General features: G+C 44.4%; 1 protein-coding gene across 9 annotated transcripts in view; it reads right to left on the bottom strand.

The window, feature by feature from the left end:
- The window catches only part of sybu (syntabulin (syntaxin-interacting)), a 129,706-nt gene that overhangs the window by 50,487 nt on the left and 60,230 nt on the right, over positions 1-18,989 (bottom strand). For all 9 annotated transcript variants that reach the window (XM_078216452.1, XM_078216455.1, XM_078216453.1 and 6 more), the window contains one exon: positions 12,269-12,466. In XM_078216452.1, coding sequence (XP_078072578.1) covers positions 12,269-12,466 — 198 coding nt within the window. The remainder of the gene's footprint in view (positions 1-12,268; positions 12,467-18,989) is intronic.

Consider the following 18,989-nt stretch of genomic DNA (forward strand, 5'->3'; position numbering starts at 1 on the left):
AGGGTCAATTTTAGCATGGCCAATCAACCTAACCTGCACATCTTTGGACTGTGGGAGGAGACTGGAGCACCCGGGGAAAACCCACGTAGACAAGGGCAGAATGTGCAAACTCCATACAGACAGTGCCCCGAGTCCGGAATTGAACCTGGGTCCCTGGCACTGTGAGGCAGCAGTGTGCCACCATGCTGCCCTGTTCCGAGTGTCCGCACTGCCTTACTGAGAATTCCACGTGCGAAGCATTGATACTTCCTAAGGCAATTTTTAAAGATACAAAACTTAAAATTAAAGAGTATATATAAGCCGGAATTTTACCGTCCTGCCTGCCATGGGAATCGGAGTAGGCGAGGGGCGGAACATGGAAAGGTCCGTTGACCTCGGGCGGGATTTTACGGATTCAGGACGAGCGAGGCCATAAAACCCCACTTTGTGGTAGAAATATATGGGGGAATTCTCCCGTCCTGCCCTCTACGGGAATCGTGGTGTGGGGGGAGGGGGGTGCAGCCAGAAAATCCCACCTATAGAGTTCTGGTTTTAGCGTTAGTAACTTAAAGCTCTTCCATCAGCTCTGGTCATTTATGTGGTGTAATAATGATCCACAAAGACCTTAGAATTTGCACAGTACATTGCATCCCAGCCCCTGTTGGTGTGTATCCTCGGTATGAGGAGGAGCCTTGATCCCATGGGTTTGACCTGCTCTAATACACATTTTCCCTTCAATTTCTTTCCTAATTAATTCTTAAGGAATGAGTGTTGATTTTAACTCGGAGAGGGTTTGGGGCAGAAAGGGCTGTCCACCAACACCTCTCCGCAACAATGGAATCACATTCTAAAATTTTGCACATCTTCTCAAGAATTCTCCTCATCTTCTGAACATACAGAAATGTCGCAGTTGCTTCTAATAAGCCTGTGGGATTAAGGTGTTTGTGGTCTTCAAAAGAACTAATTCTGGCTGCATTTCCAGATCAGATACTGTGACAATTTGGTCCTGCTGCCAAAAACCGACATGTTCAGGCATCTGGGACCTCGCAGAAAGGCTCACTGGGCCTGGATTCCTGAAAGCGGACTAAATCCTGTGATGGCCTGCCAGGTAGTTGACAGGTGCTGGATATATTCTCCTCTGGGCTAGTGAAGGCAGACTCAACGATAGCAGTCAGAGCTGTGGAACACCATGCTGGTGATCAAGATCCATATTGAAGCAATCTCAGTTGCCTCTCAGGAAATTCACTTTGCTCCAACGATCTCATTAATACATGTCGGCCGAAATTTTACCATCCCGACTGCCGTGGGAATCGGAGCAGGCGAGAGTGGAACATGGAGGGGTCTGTTGACCTCGAGTGAGATTTTATGGTTTCGAGATGAGTGAGGCTGTAAACTCCCACCCATATTCTCTGAAGATCTTCCCCAAGTTGCCAACCTCTCCTGGGAATGCTGCAATGAGGTGAAACACTCCCAAAAAGTGCTGTGTATTTGATAATGGCCTTTCATTCATTCATGGGACATGGCCATTCTGGCTTGATCAGCATTTATTGCCCATCCCTTGTTAGCCTTGTGAAGGTGGTGGTGGGACTGAACTGCTGCAGTCTATGTTGTGTAGATACACCCACAATGTAGTTAGATATACTTTGATCCAGCAAAGGAATGGCAACTTATTTCCAAAATCTGGGTGGAACTTGGAGGAGAGCTACAGGTGGTGGTGCTCCCTTGCATTTCTTGCTCTTGTCCCTCTAGGTGATAGGGATCAAGGGTTTGTAAGTCTTGGCGGGTTGCTGCAGGGGGAGGGGGAAAAGGCAGGGGAATGGCACAAATTCACGATGCTTGTTAGGAGGGCCGGTGCAGACATGATGTGCTAAATGGTGTCCTTCTGCGCCGTAACAATTCTGTGAATGCATCTTGTAAATGGTGGCGTTGCAATCGCAGTGCAGGAATCTGTGAAACGTTTCAGGTAGTGGACGGGATGCCAGTCAAGCTGCTTTGTACCGGATAATGTCGAGCTTCATGGAGCTGCACCTTTTTCAAGTAAGTGGAGAGTGTTCCGTCACACTCCCGATTCATCGGCGCTGGAAAGACTGTGGGGAATCAGGAGATAAATTGCTCATCGCAGAATACCAAGTCTCTCAACTGAACTCGCAGCCACAGTATTTATGTGGATGTTCTAGTTAAGTGTCCAGTGAATGGTGATCCTCAGGATATTGATGCCGGTGGATTCTGCAATAGTTCCTTATCAAGTGGTTAAACTCTGTCCTGAGCAAGATGTTCGTTGCTTGAGACTTGTGTGGTGAGAATGGCACTTGCCACTTGACATGAGATTGGCCTGCAACAGCAACAACCACCTTCCCCTGTGCTAGGCATTACTCCAGGTAATGAAGATTTTTTGCTGACAGAAACTAGAAGCAGCAGTAGGCCATTTGGCCCTTCGAGCCTGCTCCGCCATTCATTTTGATCATGGCTGATCATTGAATTCAATATCCTGATTCCCATCATTGGAATTTTGCCCCCTCCCCCCCTCCACCACCACTCCCTACGGGTCTCCCAGCGGCATGGGGTGCACACAACGGGAAACCTTGTTGATGGTGGTGGGACCAGAAGATCCCACCACTGGCCAATGGCGGGTCCCTTCTGCAGCCGCGAAGCACGCCATGGGTGGCGTGGAAAATCCTGCCCGTAGTGTTTGCTGCATCCAGTGTACTCAGCCATTTCTTGATGTCCTGTGGAGTGAATCAAACTGGCTGAATCTCAGATGATGGGGACTTCTGCAGGAGGCTGAGGTATGTCACCCAATTAGCACTTTTAGCTGAAGATTGTTATGAACCTTGCCTTTTGCTCTCACGTACTATGCTCCGCCATAATTGAGGATGGGGATATTTATGGAGCTGCCTCCTTGTTTATTTACCCAATGCCATTCTTAACTATTTAAAAAAAAATTGTTGATGGGGTTTGAGTGTTGCGAACAGACCAGCATTTACTGTCCACCCCTAACTTCCTTCCATGAAGAGCATTAATGAACAATTGTTTGTTAAAACAATCCAGTAGTTTTTATAGTCATTGTATCTAAATGTAGCAAGAGTACGGAGCGGTGATCTGATCCAACCTGTTGGTTGTGGAACATAGGCTGTATTATCTGCACACATGCTCACTAAAACACAGATGCCAGAATTATGTAATTTATATGTAAACCCATTACTGCTACCAATCCATCAATGTTTTCATTTCAAACTCCTTCTGTTTGATCTATAATTGGGAATGCCTCCTTCCCAGGACATGCCAACATTTAAATATTTGCCAATCCTCTCCCTAAGGGCTTTTGCTCTTTGACCTAATGCACTGCTTTTGCAGGGGCAGAGATGCAGTTCAGTGGCGAGAGAATAGGGCTAACGTTTCAAGTTAGGATGATCCTTCGTCAGTGCAGCTCTGACGAAGGGTCATCCTGACTCGAAACGTTGGCTCTATTCTTTCTCCACATGTGCTGTCAGACCGGCTGAGATTTTCCAGGATTTTCTGTTTTTGTTTCAGATTCCAGCATCTGCAGTATTTTGCCCTTATGCTAAAGTTCAGTCTCAGTTGCTACTGTGGTGATTGGGGAAGAAACTGAGATAATTGGCACCCAAAGTTTCTGAAGGGAGCATTAACATCAGTGAACTGGCAACTACATGAGAGAGCGTTGGGGCTTCACAATGACTATACTAGCAACACATACCGCACAAACATTGATGGTGCTAAGAGAATAAAGGACAAGGTGATATTCGGAAGTAATTCAGTCAGGTGGGTGTCATACTTGTCTTATCCATTCTGGTCCCATTCTGGTCAAGTCATTACATTTTTCTAGCATTAATATGCTGATATTGAGACTGTGATGTTGGTACTCAACACTTCAATCATCTCCTTCTACTGTGCCTGTGATATGAAATAAGATCATCTCTTCTCCTGTGTGTCAAAATGGCTTGTCTGCCTTGTTTGCCTCCATATCACTGTCGGTGAAGTTGAAGGCTCTCATTGCTGCAGGGTTTCTGTCTAATAATCTTTCAACTCCTTTCCCATAAGAGCAAGCATTTTCCCCTATGGTTAGTACAGGTGCCTCAGAAGCAGGAAATTGTCTCCACCCATTCGCAGGCCTAAAATGTGCAGCACACACAAATTCGCACCGAGAGATGGAAGACTAAGGCTCGCTGTAATTGGGTTTTGGGCTTCATCTTAATAATTGCAGTGAGCTGTCAAAGCCTGCCACACTTTCAGAGACAGCTCAGTGAGCTAATCCTGTCATTGCTGACACATTTGACGACATAATAAATGACTCAGTTCCAAGAGGGAGAAGCTCACCTGTATTGTTCTGGTAGCACTGTTTCTCGTGGCACTATGTGATGATTCCGTGGAGACAGGCAGTGCTGTGGGTCTCCAACCCCATGAGCTGTGCAGTGTTCTTCACTGATATCAGGTAGTCTGCCTCAGGGGAATCGACACAGTCTGCATAGTGCCGTTATTCTTCCCACAGATGCTGGCAAACCTGCTTTGTGTTTCTAGCATTTTCTACTTTTTCAGAAGTGTGAAGCATCTTATAATCCATTATATTGCAGTATCGAGCTCTACAAGTATTTTGCTGATTATTTTTCCCATTCATTCTCAGTCACAGACCTTCTCCCAGCTAACTTTACCACTCACTCCATCTTGCTATGCCTGTGACAATATATAATCTCACTGCAGGTTGGAAAATCTCTCCTCCTGGACTATATTAGGTCTGTTATTCTAATCCTGTTACTCGCTATGTATGAGCATCGTGAGAGCACTGACTCCAGGGGTGGGATTTTCTGGCCGCGCTCACCCCAAAACTGGAAAATCCCCCCCCCCCCTTACCATAACGTGAAATTCTGAACAGTCTGGAGCTTATATTTCTAGAAAAGAAAACTGACAAGTGCCCTCAAAGAAGTTTTAAAAATTAAAAAGGCATTCGATATGGTCGATGTAGAGAAGATGTTCCCACTTGTAGGGGAGTTGGAAACGAGGAGCCATAAGATAGTCACTCATAGAATCATAGAATCCCTACAGTGCAGAAATAGGCCAATTGGCCCATCAGTCTGCACCGACCACAATCCCACCCAGGCCCTATTCCCGTAACCCTACATATTTATCCTGACGATAGGATCAATTTAGCATGGCCAATCAACCTAAACCGCAAATCTTTGGACTGTGGGAGGAAACCAGAGCACCCGGAGGAAACCCATGCAGACACAGGGAGAATGTGCAAACTCCACACAGTCATCCGAGGCCGGAATTGAACCTGGGTCCCTGGCTCTGTGAGGCAGCAGTGCTCAGCACTGTGCCGTTGTGCTGCCCATAAAACCAATAAGGAAGTCTGATGAATCTTCTTCAAGGAGAGTGGTTGGTATGTGGAACTCAATGTAACTTCACTTCCCATATTTTTGGCCATGCACCATTATTTATCCAGCACACTTAATGCAGAAGAATCTCCCAAGCTGCTTTGCAGAGAAGTAAGGAAAACAACCACAGACTGAACGAAGCAAATGGGTCACTAAAAGTTTGCAGAGTCCGTGTGTATATTTAACGCTCAGACAGGTCGATTTCTGATCAGTAACAGAATCTAGGGTTACGGGGAAAGGGCAGGAAAGTGGACATGAGGAATGTTGGGTCAGCCATGACCCTATTAAATGGAGGAGCAGGCTCGAGGGGCCGAATGGCCTACACTTATTCCTATTTCTTATGGTCTTAAATGAATGGGTTTTGAGGAGATTCTTAGGAAAGTAAGGTTGAGAAATTTAAGGAGAGAATTCTGTAGATTGTGACTGAGTCAGGTGAGGGTATAATTGAGGAGGGAGGGAGGATGTAATAAAAGCAGGAGTGAACAAAGTAAAAAGGAATTTTAGGTCAAGAGGACATGACAGAGATAGAAAAGGGCAGAGTACATCCCCAGCTTGTTAAGGGCTTCGCGAAATGCAGGCATTGTGGACTGCCGCATAATAAAGGTATCATGAATGTCTTCAAGATAACAGACAGTTACTTATCTTATTCTATACTGAGGTCAGACTACTGAGCACTAATTAAATGGCAACCTTTTCTGCTGAAGTAGACAATCGGGGAAGCCTCGGAGTCTCAATGATAATGGGTGGGAGTTTCCGCGCAAGGCGGCCCACCATTGGATGATGGTGGGATCTTCTGGTCCCGCCATCGTCAGCGGGGTTTCCCATTGAATGCACCCCTTGCCTTCGTGAAACTTGTGCCGAGGGTTGCGTTGTGGGCGGGACCGCAAGATTCCACCAGTGTGAATGGCCAGAAAGTTCAGGCCAACATCTATTATGATCTCTGCTCTACCCTTCAGTGAGAGTTTTACACTGCCCTTTCCTTAGGAAAGTTTTGCCCTTGTCACTTAGTACATTTAAAGTCAACAATCGGTTGATCTGGCAGACATGCTCTGCGGTGGTTTAGAAGGTTGTGGTGGTATAAGGTGTAACTTGTGGTAATATTCACTGCTAAGGGAAGTGATACAGGTCAGCCAAGAAAGGGTGGCATAGCTCAGCAACAGCTATCTTTGTAATGCGAAGAATGGAAGATAGGTCTTCTGGCAGCTCCAGGAGTATATGTGGGCCTTCAAATAATGATCGATATGAAGGTATCGCCTCAGGTATCACTACTGTTAAGAAAAGGTATTTTCAAAAGCAGCAAATCAAAACATCAATGAATAGAGTCAAACAGCACAGAAAGTGGCCCTTCGGTCCATCGTGTCTGTGCCAGCCATCAAGCACCTATCAATTCCATTCCCCTTTTCCAGCACATGGTCCGTAGCCTTGTGTGCTATGGCATTTCAAGTACTCATCTAACACATCCTGGAAACATAATTGCAGTGACTTTCTAATGTTTATTCCAATGTACCTGGACCACAAAGTCTCTTTTGACCTCCATGCTTCTAGCTTTTCAGCATTTAGAAAATACACTGTTCCATCCTTCTCGGGTCCAAAGCGGGTGATTTCACATTTGCCTTTAGTGAAATAAATCTGTTTGCCACAGTTTTACCCATTTACTTAATCTATTGATATCTTTCCATTCGGTTTGCTTCCATTCGCACTGCTTGTCACGCTGCCCATCTTCACCAACAAACTTAGAGACGTGTTGCTTTTCATTTAATCATTCAAGTTACTAATAAACATGGTGAATGGTTGAGGCCCCACCATAGATCCTTGCAAGGCTTCAAGTCATATTCTATCAGCCACAGTAAATCCCACTGGATGGGATTTTATGACCTCGCTCGGGCGAGGCTCGAAAATTCCTGCCGGAGGCCAACAGAGAATTCCGTTCTGTGAGGCTCGCCCGCCCCGGAGGTGGTAAAATTCCGGTCATTCTCCCTGCTCTTGGTCTCCTGTCACTCAGTCAATTTGCCTGGAATTAACATTCATTTTTTGTTCCTCCTGCATTTTAAACCATTTTAATGAGAAACAAACAAGTTGAATATTGATAAAATATAAATGGGTCAATGTTTGCGGGTTCCAACACAGACTGAATCAAAGCTAAATGCCACAAATAAATTCCCACCCCTATACTTTTCCTTCTATTGTGTCTCCCTTCAAAGTTATAACCAAATCTTGTGCAAAGCTCCGATCCATGTTTTTTCTCTCTGCGCTGCTATCGATACACTTTGCTGCAGCTCAGAGGAAAACTCTTTAATGTTTTAGCAGTTCAATGAATTCAACCATATGATTTGCCATGACAACGGAAAAAGAAGGGGGGATAAATGGGCCTATTAGAAGAAGCCTGTTCTTGAGGGAATGCAGCATTCTGCCTGATAAACAACTCTGTTCACAGACAGTAACAGATCACGCCAACCCTGCAGTGAACTAATTTTGAATGGGCAGGTGCCCTTTGTCAGAATATTCCGCAATCATTTTGAAGCTCACTGCCTTAGTTGTATTAATGATAATGTTGAAGCTTTTGCTTGCATTCTTTTTGAATTCTGAATGTTTTATTTATTTAGTAATGGAGATTGCAGAGCTCTGATCTCATCCTGTCTTAGGCATTGCTCTCAATTTCCCGACAGTCTCTAAACCCCTCAGCATTACTGCCTTGTAACTAATCCCAGGTACACATTGTTCTCAACAATTGATCTGTAACATCTTTTATTTAACCATACTGGGAGGAATATCAAAAACTCTTTTAAGATTTACCGCAGCAATAATAGTCATATAATGTAGGTTTCTTACATGAATCGATCATAACTTCCACGGAATAGCAATCACAGTCGGATGCCACTCTTCTCCTATTTAATTACCCTGAAATGCAGCCACACCTTTTAAAATTTATTAGTGTCACAAGTAGGCTTACATTAACACTACAATGAAGTTACAGTGAAAATCCCCAAGTTGCCACACTCCAGCCAAAATCCAGGATTTTCACTGTAACTTCATTGTAGTGTTAATGTAAGCCTACTTGTGACACTAATAAATTCGGGAACACTGAGGGAGAATTTAGCATGGCCAATGCACCAAATCAGCATGTCTTTCAGATAGTGGGAGGAAACCGGAGCACCTGGAGGAAACCCACGCAGACATGGGAGAAAGTGTAGATTCTGCACAGACAGTGACCCAAGCTGGGAATCGAACCCGGCTCCCTGGCGCTGTGAGGCAGCACTGCTAACCATTGTGCCACCATGCCACCCTCCATCCTGCCCAACCATCCAACTCGGGCTGGGTGAGAAAGGTGTTGTGGGATTCCGAGGCTTTGTGTCGATGGTAGCTAAGTCGGAGGTAAGGAAGACATGACCCCCCCTTCCCATCTTTTTACAGCACTAGCTATAGGTTTAAAGGTCCAGCCACTTTGAGGATCCAGGAAGAAGGTAAGTGTATGGTAAGAGGGCAAGTGGGTTGAGGGTGGGTGGTGATCAGTGAGGGATGGTCAGTGGCAAGGGAGGGTGGGGGTTTGGTGGTCAGTGGGATGGATGTCAGTGCGAGGGTGATGGTCAGTTGGGGGAATGGTTAGTGAGGGGTGTCAGGTGGGGTTCAGGTGGTCAATCGGGGATTGGTTGGTCAATGGGGGTTCAGTTGGTCAGTGGGGTGGTGGGGTTAGGTAGTCAGTGGGGGGTGCACGGTGTAGTTAAGGTTTGCGGGATAGTTGGGGGCGGAGGTGGCAGTCGTGGGGTGGAGGTGGCAGTCATGGGGTGGGGAGGGTATTGCTCGTGGTTATTCATAGTTGTCCTGATTTTATTTATACCTCCAACACGGCACAGTATCTGATTAGCCCTTAAATCACCGTTATTGAAACGAATGAGTGAATTTGAACCAAGCAGTCCTCAAAGTGATGACACTTTGTAAAAAATGACAATATTGGTTCGGCTGAAATATAGCACTAGTGCTGCTATATTGACCAAAGAATACAGTGTTAATGAATCTACAATTATGTACATTATGTGTCTTCAATCTAACTCCACCAACGTCACTTCCAATTCCATCACATTCTGCTGGACAACCTCATAATAAGGGCAAGTGTGACTCATATATACTTCTTATTTTGATAAACAGGAGAATATCTTTATATTTATTTAAAAAAACATTTTTTTGTCTTTTACTCTCTATCCATTTCAATGGTTGGAATTTATCTAATTTACTCCCATAAAATATGCTTGCAGTTTACATAATTGCTGTTTGAGAGGTTTTTCCGAGAATGTAACCCCTGCCAGTGGGTGGGACTTTGCTGCATTAGAAAACAGCGTGTCAGTTTGTCATTCCTTTGATTTTTTACTTTGCAAATTGCTTGCACTTTGCCTCAAATTTGCATTCAAAGAATGGCAGCAAACTGTAGAACGAGGAGCAGTGATGCAACCCCCAGCATGCACTGAACCCGATTAAATCACCTGACAAAAGCAGCTTTACAAAAAATATCAATTTCACTTTCATGACGTTCTGTTCGTTGTGGAAACTGTTTTTGAATGCGGCAGAGGCTGAATCCCAGATGAATTCTTCACTGAGCTTTCCTTATGGGACAAAAAAAAACCCCGTCAGACCTAAACAACAATATCTGGGCTGGGATTCTCCCCAAAAAATTCTAAGTGCTGAATTTGAGTAAAAACTGGAGTAAATCGTGTTAGTTTTTTCAGTGGGAGTTCCAAAATGAATCTCCCACACTCTGAGCACTACTGACTGCCCCAGGGAGATTCATGCTGAAAATCCAGGGGTGGGGCCTATTCCTGCTGGAGAGGCCAGTCGCATAGCGCTGAGTGGGGGGAGAGGCTCACGGGCCTGGGACTGAAGTCTCTGGGTCCGCTAATGACATTAAAATGCAAATTTAAATATGGAAATCAACTCCGTGCCGATTTCCAGCATGAAGCTGACGTCTCTGGAAATCTGGGCCCGGAGACATGCGGAGGCCATTGGGGCCCAGCGTGGAGCCCACTAAACGTCCACCACTGATGTCTCCCGGCCCATTGCGCGACTAGAGCAGCACAACAGGCTAGGAGAATCACCCCCTTGATGTTTAAATGCCTCCTGTAATACACATACCTAGCGTGCTATGTCCAAATGCTACCAAAACCCCAAACATGCCAATTTGTCTGTAATTATTACAAACATCCCACTGGTACATTCCATTACCCAAGCTCAAAATCTCCCCACGCCAACCTTATCATCTCTAACACAAGGATAGAGATGTACTCCAAAGTCCAAATATCACACCCAGCATCATTATCTCTGCATTACCACAAGCAGGAGCCTTTATTCCATCACTGACACACATTATGCACAAATGGTGAATCTTCCCACACCCCACTGTAACTATTCCAATGTTCCCACACTTACTGATCCCTTTTTCAAGATTATAACCACTGACCGTCATTCCATTCCTCCCAAATTCCAGCAGAATCCTCCACGTTTATCACATGCCCTCCCATTTCATTTTGGGGCGGTACTCCTATTTTCAAAGTCTCAAACACCCGTACTACATTCTTCTGAGTGCTGCTCCTGCAGACCTTACCATTGGTCCAATTATCACTACTCCCCACTGCATCTCCCTACAGAATGTCCTTTCACTTATGAACAAAGCCCCTCAGTATATGTTAAATCCTTTCCACCAGACTTAAATCAATTACCTCATCATTGTAGCTGGAAATCTGCAAGATCAAAGTTACAGCTCCTGTGTTTCGCTTCCAGATACTATCCATACATAGAGTGGAAGGAGGCCATTTGGCCCATCGAGCCTGCACCTGTAACAATCCCACCCGGGCCCTATCCCCACAACCACATGTATTTACCCTGCTAATATCCTTGCCATTAAGGAGCAATTTAGCATGGCCAATCAACCTAATCTGCACTTCTTTAGGAGGAAACTGGAGCACCCAGAGGAAACTCACGCAGACATGGGGAGAACGTGCAAACTCCACACAGACAGTGACCCAAGCCGGGAATTGAACCCGGGTCCCTAGCGCTGTGAAGCAGCAGTGCTAACAACTGTGCCACCGTGCAGATACTGTTCTCAAATGGCTTCAAGTCTAAAAATAATTCCTCCCATCCTGCCTCCGCCCTGGAAACTCCATTTGTGCTGTAGTGTAACACAATGTGGTCAATATTAAGCCACAACACGAGATTTATAAAAAGGAAATCATTCTTGAGCCAGCTGTACCTAATATTTCCAAATTCAGTAAATGTTATCAGAGAGATTGTTGTGATTTACAATTATTATAATCAGGAAAAGTTATATTTGATATTGCCCACCACAGTATTCCGTGATGTTGTTGCACCCCTTTTGAACATGCAACAAAGGGGCGGCACGGTAGCACAGTGGGTAGCACTGCTGCTTTACAGCTCCAGGGACCTGGGTTCGATTCCCGGCTTGGGTCACTGTCTGTGTGGAGTTTGCACATTCTCCTCGTGTCTGAGTGGGTTTCCTCCGGGTGCTCCGGTTTCCTCCCACAGTCCAAAGATGTGCGGGTTAGGTTGATTGGCTAGGTTAAAAATTGCCCCTTAGAGTCCTAGATGTGTAGGTTAGAGGGATTAGCAGGTAAATATGTGGGGGTAGGGCCTGGGTGGGATTGTGGTCGGTGCAGACTCGATGGGCCGAATGGCCTCCTTCTGTACTGTAGGGATTCTATGAAAGAGTTTTATTCATTATTTCAAGTATCCAAGTTTGCAAAGCCACCTTGGCAGTTCTAAAGCTGGAGAATAGCACTTAATACATGAAACATTTTTATATTCCAGTGACTCTCAAGTTAGAGACATCTTAACTGTCTAGATATATCCTATCATTGTTTGAATTTTATCAAGTGATTCAAGGAATGGTTCCTTACCTGGCTGCACCAGACATAACTTTTGCTCTCTCTTGTGTTTGACGTGCTGAATGTTCCAGTCGGTTGCAACTCCAGAGTTTAGTTTCCTTCCACCTTCCTCTTCTTCATTCACCGTGGGAAATGTTAACAGACTATTGGCTGACTTTGAAGGCGATTTAACAGGAGACACCGACTGGCTGCTGGGACACCCTGTGTCATCTGCTCAACAAAGACAGAAAAGAAAATGAGGATGACATATCTTTCTAGCATTCTGGATGTAGGTTAGGTACGATTTTAAGACTTTCCAAAGCTCTGGGGCTGGATTTTCAATCTGAGGTCTGGAACCTAAAGCCCAGGTCGTTTCCAGGTTCTGGGCTGTCCTGTTTCCATGTTGCTGATGCAATGCTGTTTTTATACGTAATGTCCCTGAAGGTCAGAGGCGAAACTCAAAGCCCAGCAATGCCTGGAGGCAGAACAGGTTGAGGAGGGTGAATCTCAAAGATACACAATAGCCAGGGGTGGGCTTGCTGCTGCCTTGCAGATGGTAGCAGGCCGAGGAGCAGAAGAGGGCCAATGTCCTAACGGTTGGTCATATTGTTCTTAATCTGCTTTGCCTAAGTGATGGCAACTTTGGCTGCTGCTTCAATATCACAGTAGAATTTCCCTTTCTTTTCAAAGCATTAAATCAGCAGCAACAATTCTAATCGCTGCTTGCCGGGCAGCTGGGAGTAACGTGCACCAGACTGTTTGCTCCTCAGATCTGGAAATGTCTTTCTGCTCCTCTCCAGCCTGTCACAAGCTCAAGTGGTTTAACGAGCAGTTAATTGGAGGCACGAACGTTACCAGCTCCCCACTCCCTTGTCCTCGCTTTGAAATGGCAGCACATTCTAGAGACATCAAAGATGGACGCACCTTGAGCATCATTTTCAAAGCACGCCTGCACCTGTCCTTGCCCCATGGGCGTTTTAAAGTCTCGCCCCTACACTTACAGGAGAATATTTATTAAACAATGGATAAAGGAGGACAAGAAGACTTACTTAAGAAACATAATTATTAACTGTCTCTATTGGAAAATGGGCAGCGTGTCGATGGTAGGAATGGAGTTAATCAGAGTCATTTTCCTCTTCCAATCCCACAGCTTTCCAACTGTGACCGTGCTCCTCTGAACCGGTCAACAAAACAGCCACAGGAAGGATGAGGGGTCCCACTTTAACTACGTAGATCAGGGTGACATCATCAATTTGATTTGATTGATTTCTTATTGTCACATGTATTGGGATACAGTGAAAAGTATTGTTTCTTGCGTGCTATACAAAGCATAGCGTTCATAGAGTACTTAGAGGAGTAGTAAAGGGGAGGGTGCAGAGTGTACTGTTACCGTCATAGCTAGGGTGTAAAGAAAGATCAACTTGATATGCGGTAGGTCCATTCTATCAGGACCAGTACTGCAAGTTCAAGCTGAGACTTAGCAGGAAGCTTTGAAGGAAAGGTGGGGTGAGCCACAAAAGGCAAACGTGTTTGGATTTGGATCGTACAATAGAAGAGGCCCAGAAGGTAAATGGAAAAGTTCTACTTCAGGCTAGACTGTGGGCCAGGAGGAGCAAGAGTGCTTTTGAATTTGGTTAGAACCTCCATCCCTAGCCCAGCTACTGACAGCAAGAGAACAGCTACAGCATTCTGCCACAAATTCCCCTTCCTGCTCACTGGTCACGGGACTCTGCAGAGTGTTATCTAGTTGAATTCCTACCTTTAACATTGGCAGTACCTCCAGATATCCAACCTTGCTACTCCCTCGCACCCTTCCTATCCTCCTGTGAAAATCAAGGCAATTACCTCTGCAACCTTTCTGTGCGATGGTTTCCAGAAATATTAGCACCATCCTAGGAACATTGGCCAATATTGGCACACGACCAGGAATGCCTGTTTTACTTTCCAAATAGCCAAGTGTCAACAAAGGGAGCACATTTGCTGAATAAAACTGGTTTTATTGGCAATATAACAACAGCAATAATATGCAATGTTAACAAATGCAGAAAAAATAAATGAATTCTGATATCCTCAAGAAACCTGCGCTCCAGTTTGAAAATCTATATTACAGGGAGAACTATGTTGAAAAGGCTATGCACGAATATAGACATAGTAAATTATTCATCTGCTGGTGCACTATTGTTATATTTTCAGATTAGATTAGCAGATGTTAAATTGGCAGCTTTAAAGCCAAAACCTGTTTTGAAATTTGGAACGCCCATTTTGTGCTTTATTAATTTCCATCAAGAATACAAATATCAACATAATGTTTAAGATAAGCTCTGGAGTTTGTAGTGAGCTAATGCAGAATTTAAATTGAATAACTGCTGTTGATAATGTAGAGGTTTTTGGTGCTTTCCTAACTTGAATCTGCCTTGCATTTTCTTCTCAAGGGTAAATAGTTGAAGATTGTGCTGAGACCCCGTGAAAATAAAATTGCATTTTAAAATCCTCAAGTAAATACAGGAGTGATTTATGAGTCCTGCACGTTTTAATCTTCATGGATACTAAAAATGGAAGTCCTGGATTGTGCATTTTGCATATTGATGTTTATGGCGTATTAATTGACTTCCACTGCTGCTGGTAAGATATCTCTGTTGATGATACTTCAGTGCAGTTCTAGCAACTGTATAAAATTCTCTCTGAACATCATGACAAGGTTGATAATTGAAATTTAAAGCATTGAGCTACAAAGAAAGACCCATGATCAAAAGAGTAAAGGAGGCGGAGAACAAGTTTTCAAGTCACAGTGCACACAAAGGTGGCTGTTGTGATAAAATTGTAATGGAGAACCAATGGGATGATTAAGAGATACATAAAAGATTTAAGGAATGAGCATTTTTATGATCAATAGTTATCTGGGGGGTGTGCCAGAGGATTTCAAAGTGGCAAATGTGACACCCTTCTTCGAGAAAGGGCAGTCCTAGTAACTACTGGTCAGTTAGTTTAATATCAACAAGCACTTGGATAGGTTTGAGTTACTTAAGGATAACTAACATGGATTGATAAAAGGTAGTTCGTGCTTGACTAATCTAATTGATTTTTTTGATGAAGTGACATAGAAAAATGGTGAAGAGAATGTTATATTAATTTTTAGAATGCATTTAATGAACATCTACATAAAAGGCTGGTTAACAAAACTGGAGCTCATGGAAGGGTCAATGTCATACTGGATAAATAAAAAAACTAGCTCAGGGTAAAAAACAATGATTCATGGTGGATGTTTTTTTTCAGGTTGGAGAATAGGAGACAGTGATTTTACCTAATGGTCAGTTCTAGGACCACTACTCCTCTGACACATATAAATGACTTGGATATTCAAATATAGGGAGGAATCTTACCAAAAACTGGAAGAGTGTTGGTTCTGGTGAGAAAAATGGCGTGTTTCTCCCCTATCCGGTTTTCTCTCTTACCACACTCTGTCACAATAAACAGCTGGGCGTGTTTCACACCATCATGTAGCGGGGTGGAGCCTCAACACCAGCAGAAGACGGCTGCATTGAGTTTGGGGCGCCATGTTTAAAGGGTGCCCCGGTCAAAGCAAAAAGTGACCTCCCCCATCCCACCATGGAGGTAACAGGGGTGCTCCCTATCCCGCCCTGTAATCAGGGCTGGCATTCACCTCCACCGACTGGAGCCGGTATTTCTCACCCCCACCTCGAACAGTAAGTGCCAGCACCATCCCCCCCAACCACCAGCCTCCTCCACACCCCCACCTGTAAATGGCCATCGTTGGAATCCCCAATTCCCACATCCGCTCCTGCCCACCACCACATATAAATTAATTCCTCCACTGCTCCCCTATGAGTGATCACAAACTTGGAGGTGTGGCAAATGGTGAGAATGATGCATATCAACGTGACATAGCCAGGCTAACAGAATAGACAAGGGGCAGATGGTATTGAATAGAGAGAAGTTTGAGATAATGCACTTTGGCAGAAGAGATAGGGGGAGGCAATACAAAAGTAATAGCACAGTTTGAAAGAATGTGCTGGGATAGGGGACCTGGGGACGGATGTGTATAGATCCTTGAAGGTGGCAGGGCATACTGAGGGAATGGTTTGTAAAGCATGTGGTTTACAAAGCACGTGGGTTATTGGGCTTAAGCAACAGTGGTACTGAATACAAAAGCAGGAAAGTTATGCTGATCCTTTACAAAGCTCTGGTTAGGCCACAACAGTTCTGGTCACCACACTTTAGAAAAGATGTGAGGGTTTCGAGAGGCTGCAGAGGAGATTTACCAGCATTGTTCCAAGGTGAGGGTTAGTAACAAGGTTAGGATGAAGAAGCGAGCGTTATTCCTCTTGCAGCAAAGGGGAGATTTGATAAAGATTATAACGGGTTTGGGTAAGGTAGACAAGGAAAAATTGTCCCCATTAGCTGATGGTATAAGGACTAGGGGACACAGATGTAAGGTTTTAAGCAAGGGATGCAGAGGGAATGCGACAAAGAACTTTTTTATACATTAAGTGTTAATCGGCTTGCCTGACAACCATAAAGGCAGACAGGCAATATGAAATCCCAGTCAACTGCTGTTTAACTCATTTAAATTGGCTTCTTGATTATCAGTGGGCGTGCTTCCAACTCACGCCCTTGCCCGCTGAGTGAAACATCTCGAGAGGGTGCGACGACATAGGGACATGCAATGTCTTCTCATGTGATTTAATGTGCTTCTAAGTTGAGCGTGCGCCTGCCCGAGCAACATAAAATTCTGGACACTAATTTTCCACTTCTAATGTCTGGTTTACAAGATCTTCCAAGAGTAACAGAGGTTAGATTGGTCATTAATCAGCCAAGGAATCTGGAAAACTGTATGAGCTCAATCAACATTAATTCCAGTCTATTAGACAAAAGATTCAGATGCCTGGAAACTGTTTCTGGAATATTTCTAACTTTAAAGTTATTCAAAACTCTGCTGTCCGTGTCTTAACTCACAGAAAGTTCCATTTCCCTATTACCCCTACTCACACTGATTACATTGCTCCCAAGTAATCTCTTGATTTTAACATTCTCATCCTTTTTTTCCCCAAATCTCTCCAAGGCCTCACCTCTCCCTACCTTTGTAATCTCCTCACCCCCAGAATCCTCCAAGATATTTGCACTCCTCTAACTCTGGCCTCTCGTGTATCCCCAATTATAGTTGCTCCACCAATGGTGGGCATGCTCTGAGTTGTTTAGGCCCCAAGCTTTGGAATTCCCTCCCTAAACCTCTCTGCCTCTTTACCTTGATTTCTTCCTTTAAGGCACTTCTTAAAACCACCTCTGTGACCAAGATTTTGGTCATCTGTCCTAATATCTCCCAATGTGACTGTCACACTTTAGTTTAGAATGCTCCTGTGAATGCTCTGATATATCTGGAATCTATCATTATCTTAAAGGTGCTACATTAAAAAAAAGGTGTTGCTGTTGCTGGATGTGTATTTAGATTCTTTCAAATTTAAAACATTTAAAGAGGAGTTGGGCACATTCTTAGGCAGCCAGACTACTCACCAAGTAGTGAAATTAGTCCTCAATCTATGCATACTTTCAGGTAGCAAACATATATTTTCAGAAAATTGTGCATTTAGGCCTAAGGCCTACCTTACACATGTAGTGCTTCATGCTTTCTAATGCAGATAGCAAGTGCAAGAGGGTCTGGGAGGTTGTACCCAAACTTAAAATATGAACTTTAAATAAGTATTTTTTATCCATTCATGTGGGCTTTGCTGGCTGCTACAATTTATTGCCCATCCCTAACTGCCCTTCAACTGAATTGTTTACTAGGCCATTTAAGAGTCATAGAGGTTTACAGCATGGAAACAGGCCCTTTGGCCCAACTTGTCCATGCCGCCCTTTTTTTTAAGCTCCAAAGCTAGTCCCAATTGCCCGCATTTGGCCCATAGCCCTCTATACGCATCTTACCAACCCCACTGATATGGCTTTGGAGTCACATGTAGGCCAGACCAGGTAAGGATGGCAGATTTCTGTCACCAAAGGACATTATTGAACCAGATGGGCTTTTACAACAATCAACAGACTTTTAATTTCAGATTTCCTTTGAATTCTAATTTCGCCAGCTGCTGTGGTGGGTTTCAAACCCAGGTCCCGAGAGCATTACTGTGGATCTATGGGTTACTAACCTGGGGGCAATACCACTGCCTTCCCATGAGATAGCTTAAGTAGGTATACCTTTGGAACAGATGCTGAAAGGTGCGAGGGAGGGGGGAGTGGGGCACCATTCTATTTGTTTTATAAATGAACTTGGATATCTTTTCCTTACGCTACCCATGATCCCTTGGCTTGCTGCTCCATACCTGTTTTCCAATGTGTGCTATGCCCAGGCCCCTTTTGGTCAAGCAGGGAAAGTGCAGCACACACAAAGGCAGCTTGCCTTCACTGATTGTTGGTATATGACGGTGTACTCCTAGCACACCCAGAGCTGTGCTTGAAGAACCGATATTAACAACATAACCTGGTAACAACATAAAGTGTCATCCATTGAAACAGTATCCTTTATTTTTATTCATTTATGGGATATGGGAGTTGCTGGCTGAGCCAGCATTTATTGCCCATCCCTAATTGTCCTTCAGAAGATGGTGGTGAGTTGCCTTCTTGAATTTCTGCAGTCCCTGAGATATAGGTACACCAACATTGCTGTTAGGGAGGGAGTTCCAGGATTTTGACTCAGTGACAGTGAAGAATCGGCAATATGTTTCCAGGTCAGGATGGTGAATGA

Source organism: Mustelus asterias, chromosome 7 (genome assembly GCF_964213995.1).
Source record: "Mustelus asterias chromosome 7, sMusAst1.hap1.1, whole genome shotgun sequence".
Lineage (NCBI taxonomy): Eukaryota > Metazoa > Chordata > Chondrichthyes > Carcharhiniformes > Triakidae > Mustelus > Mustelus asterias.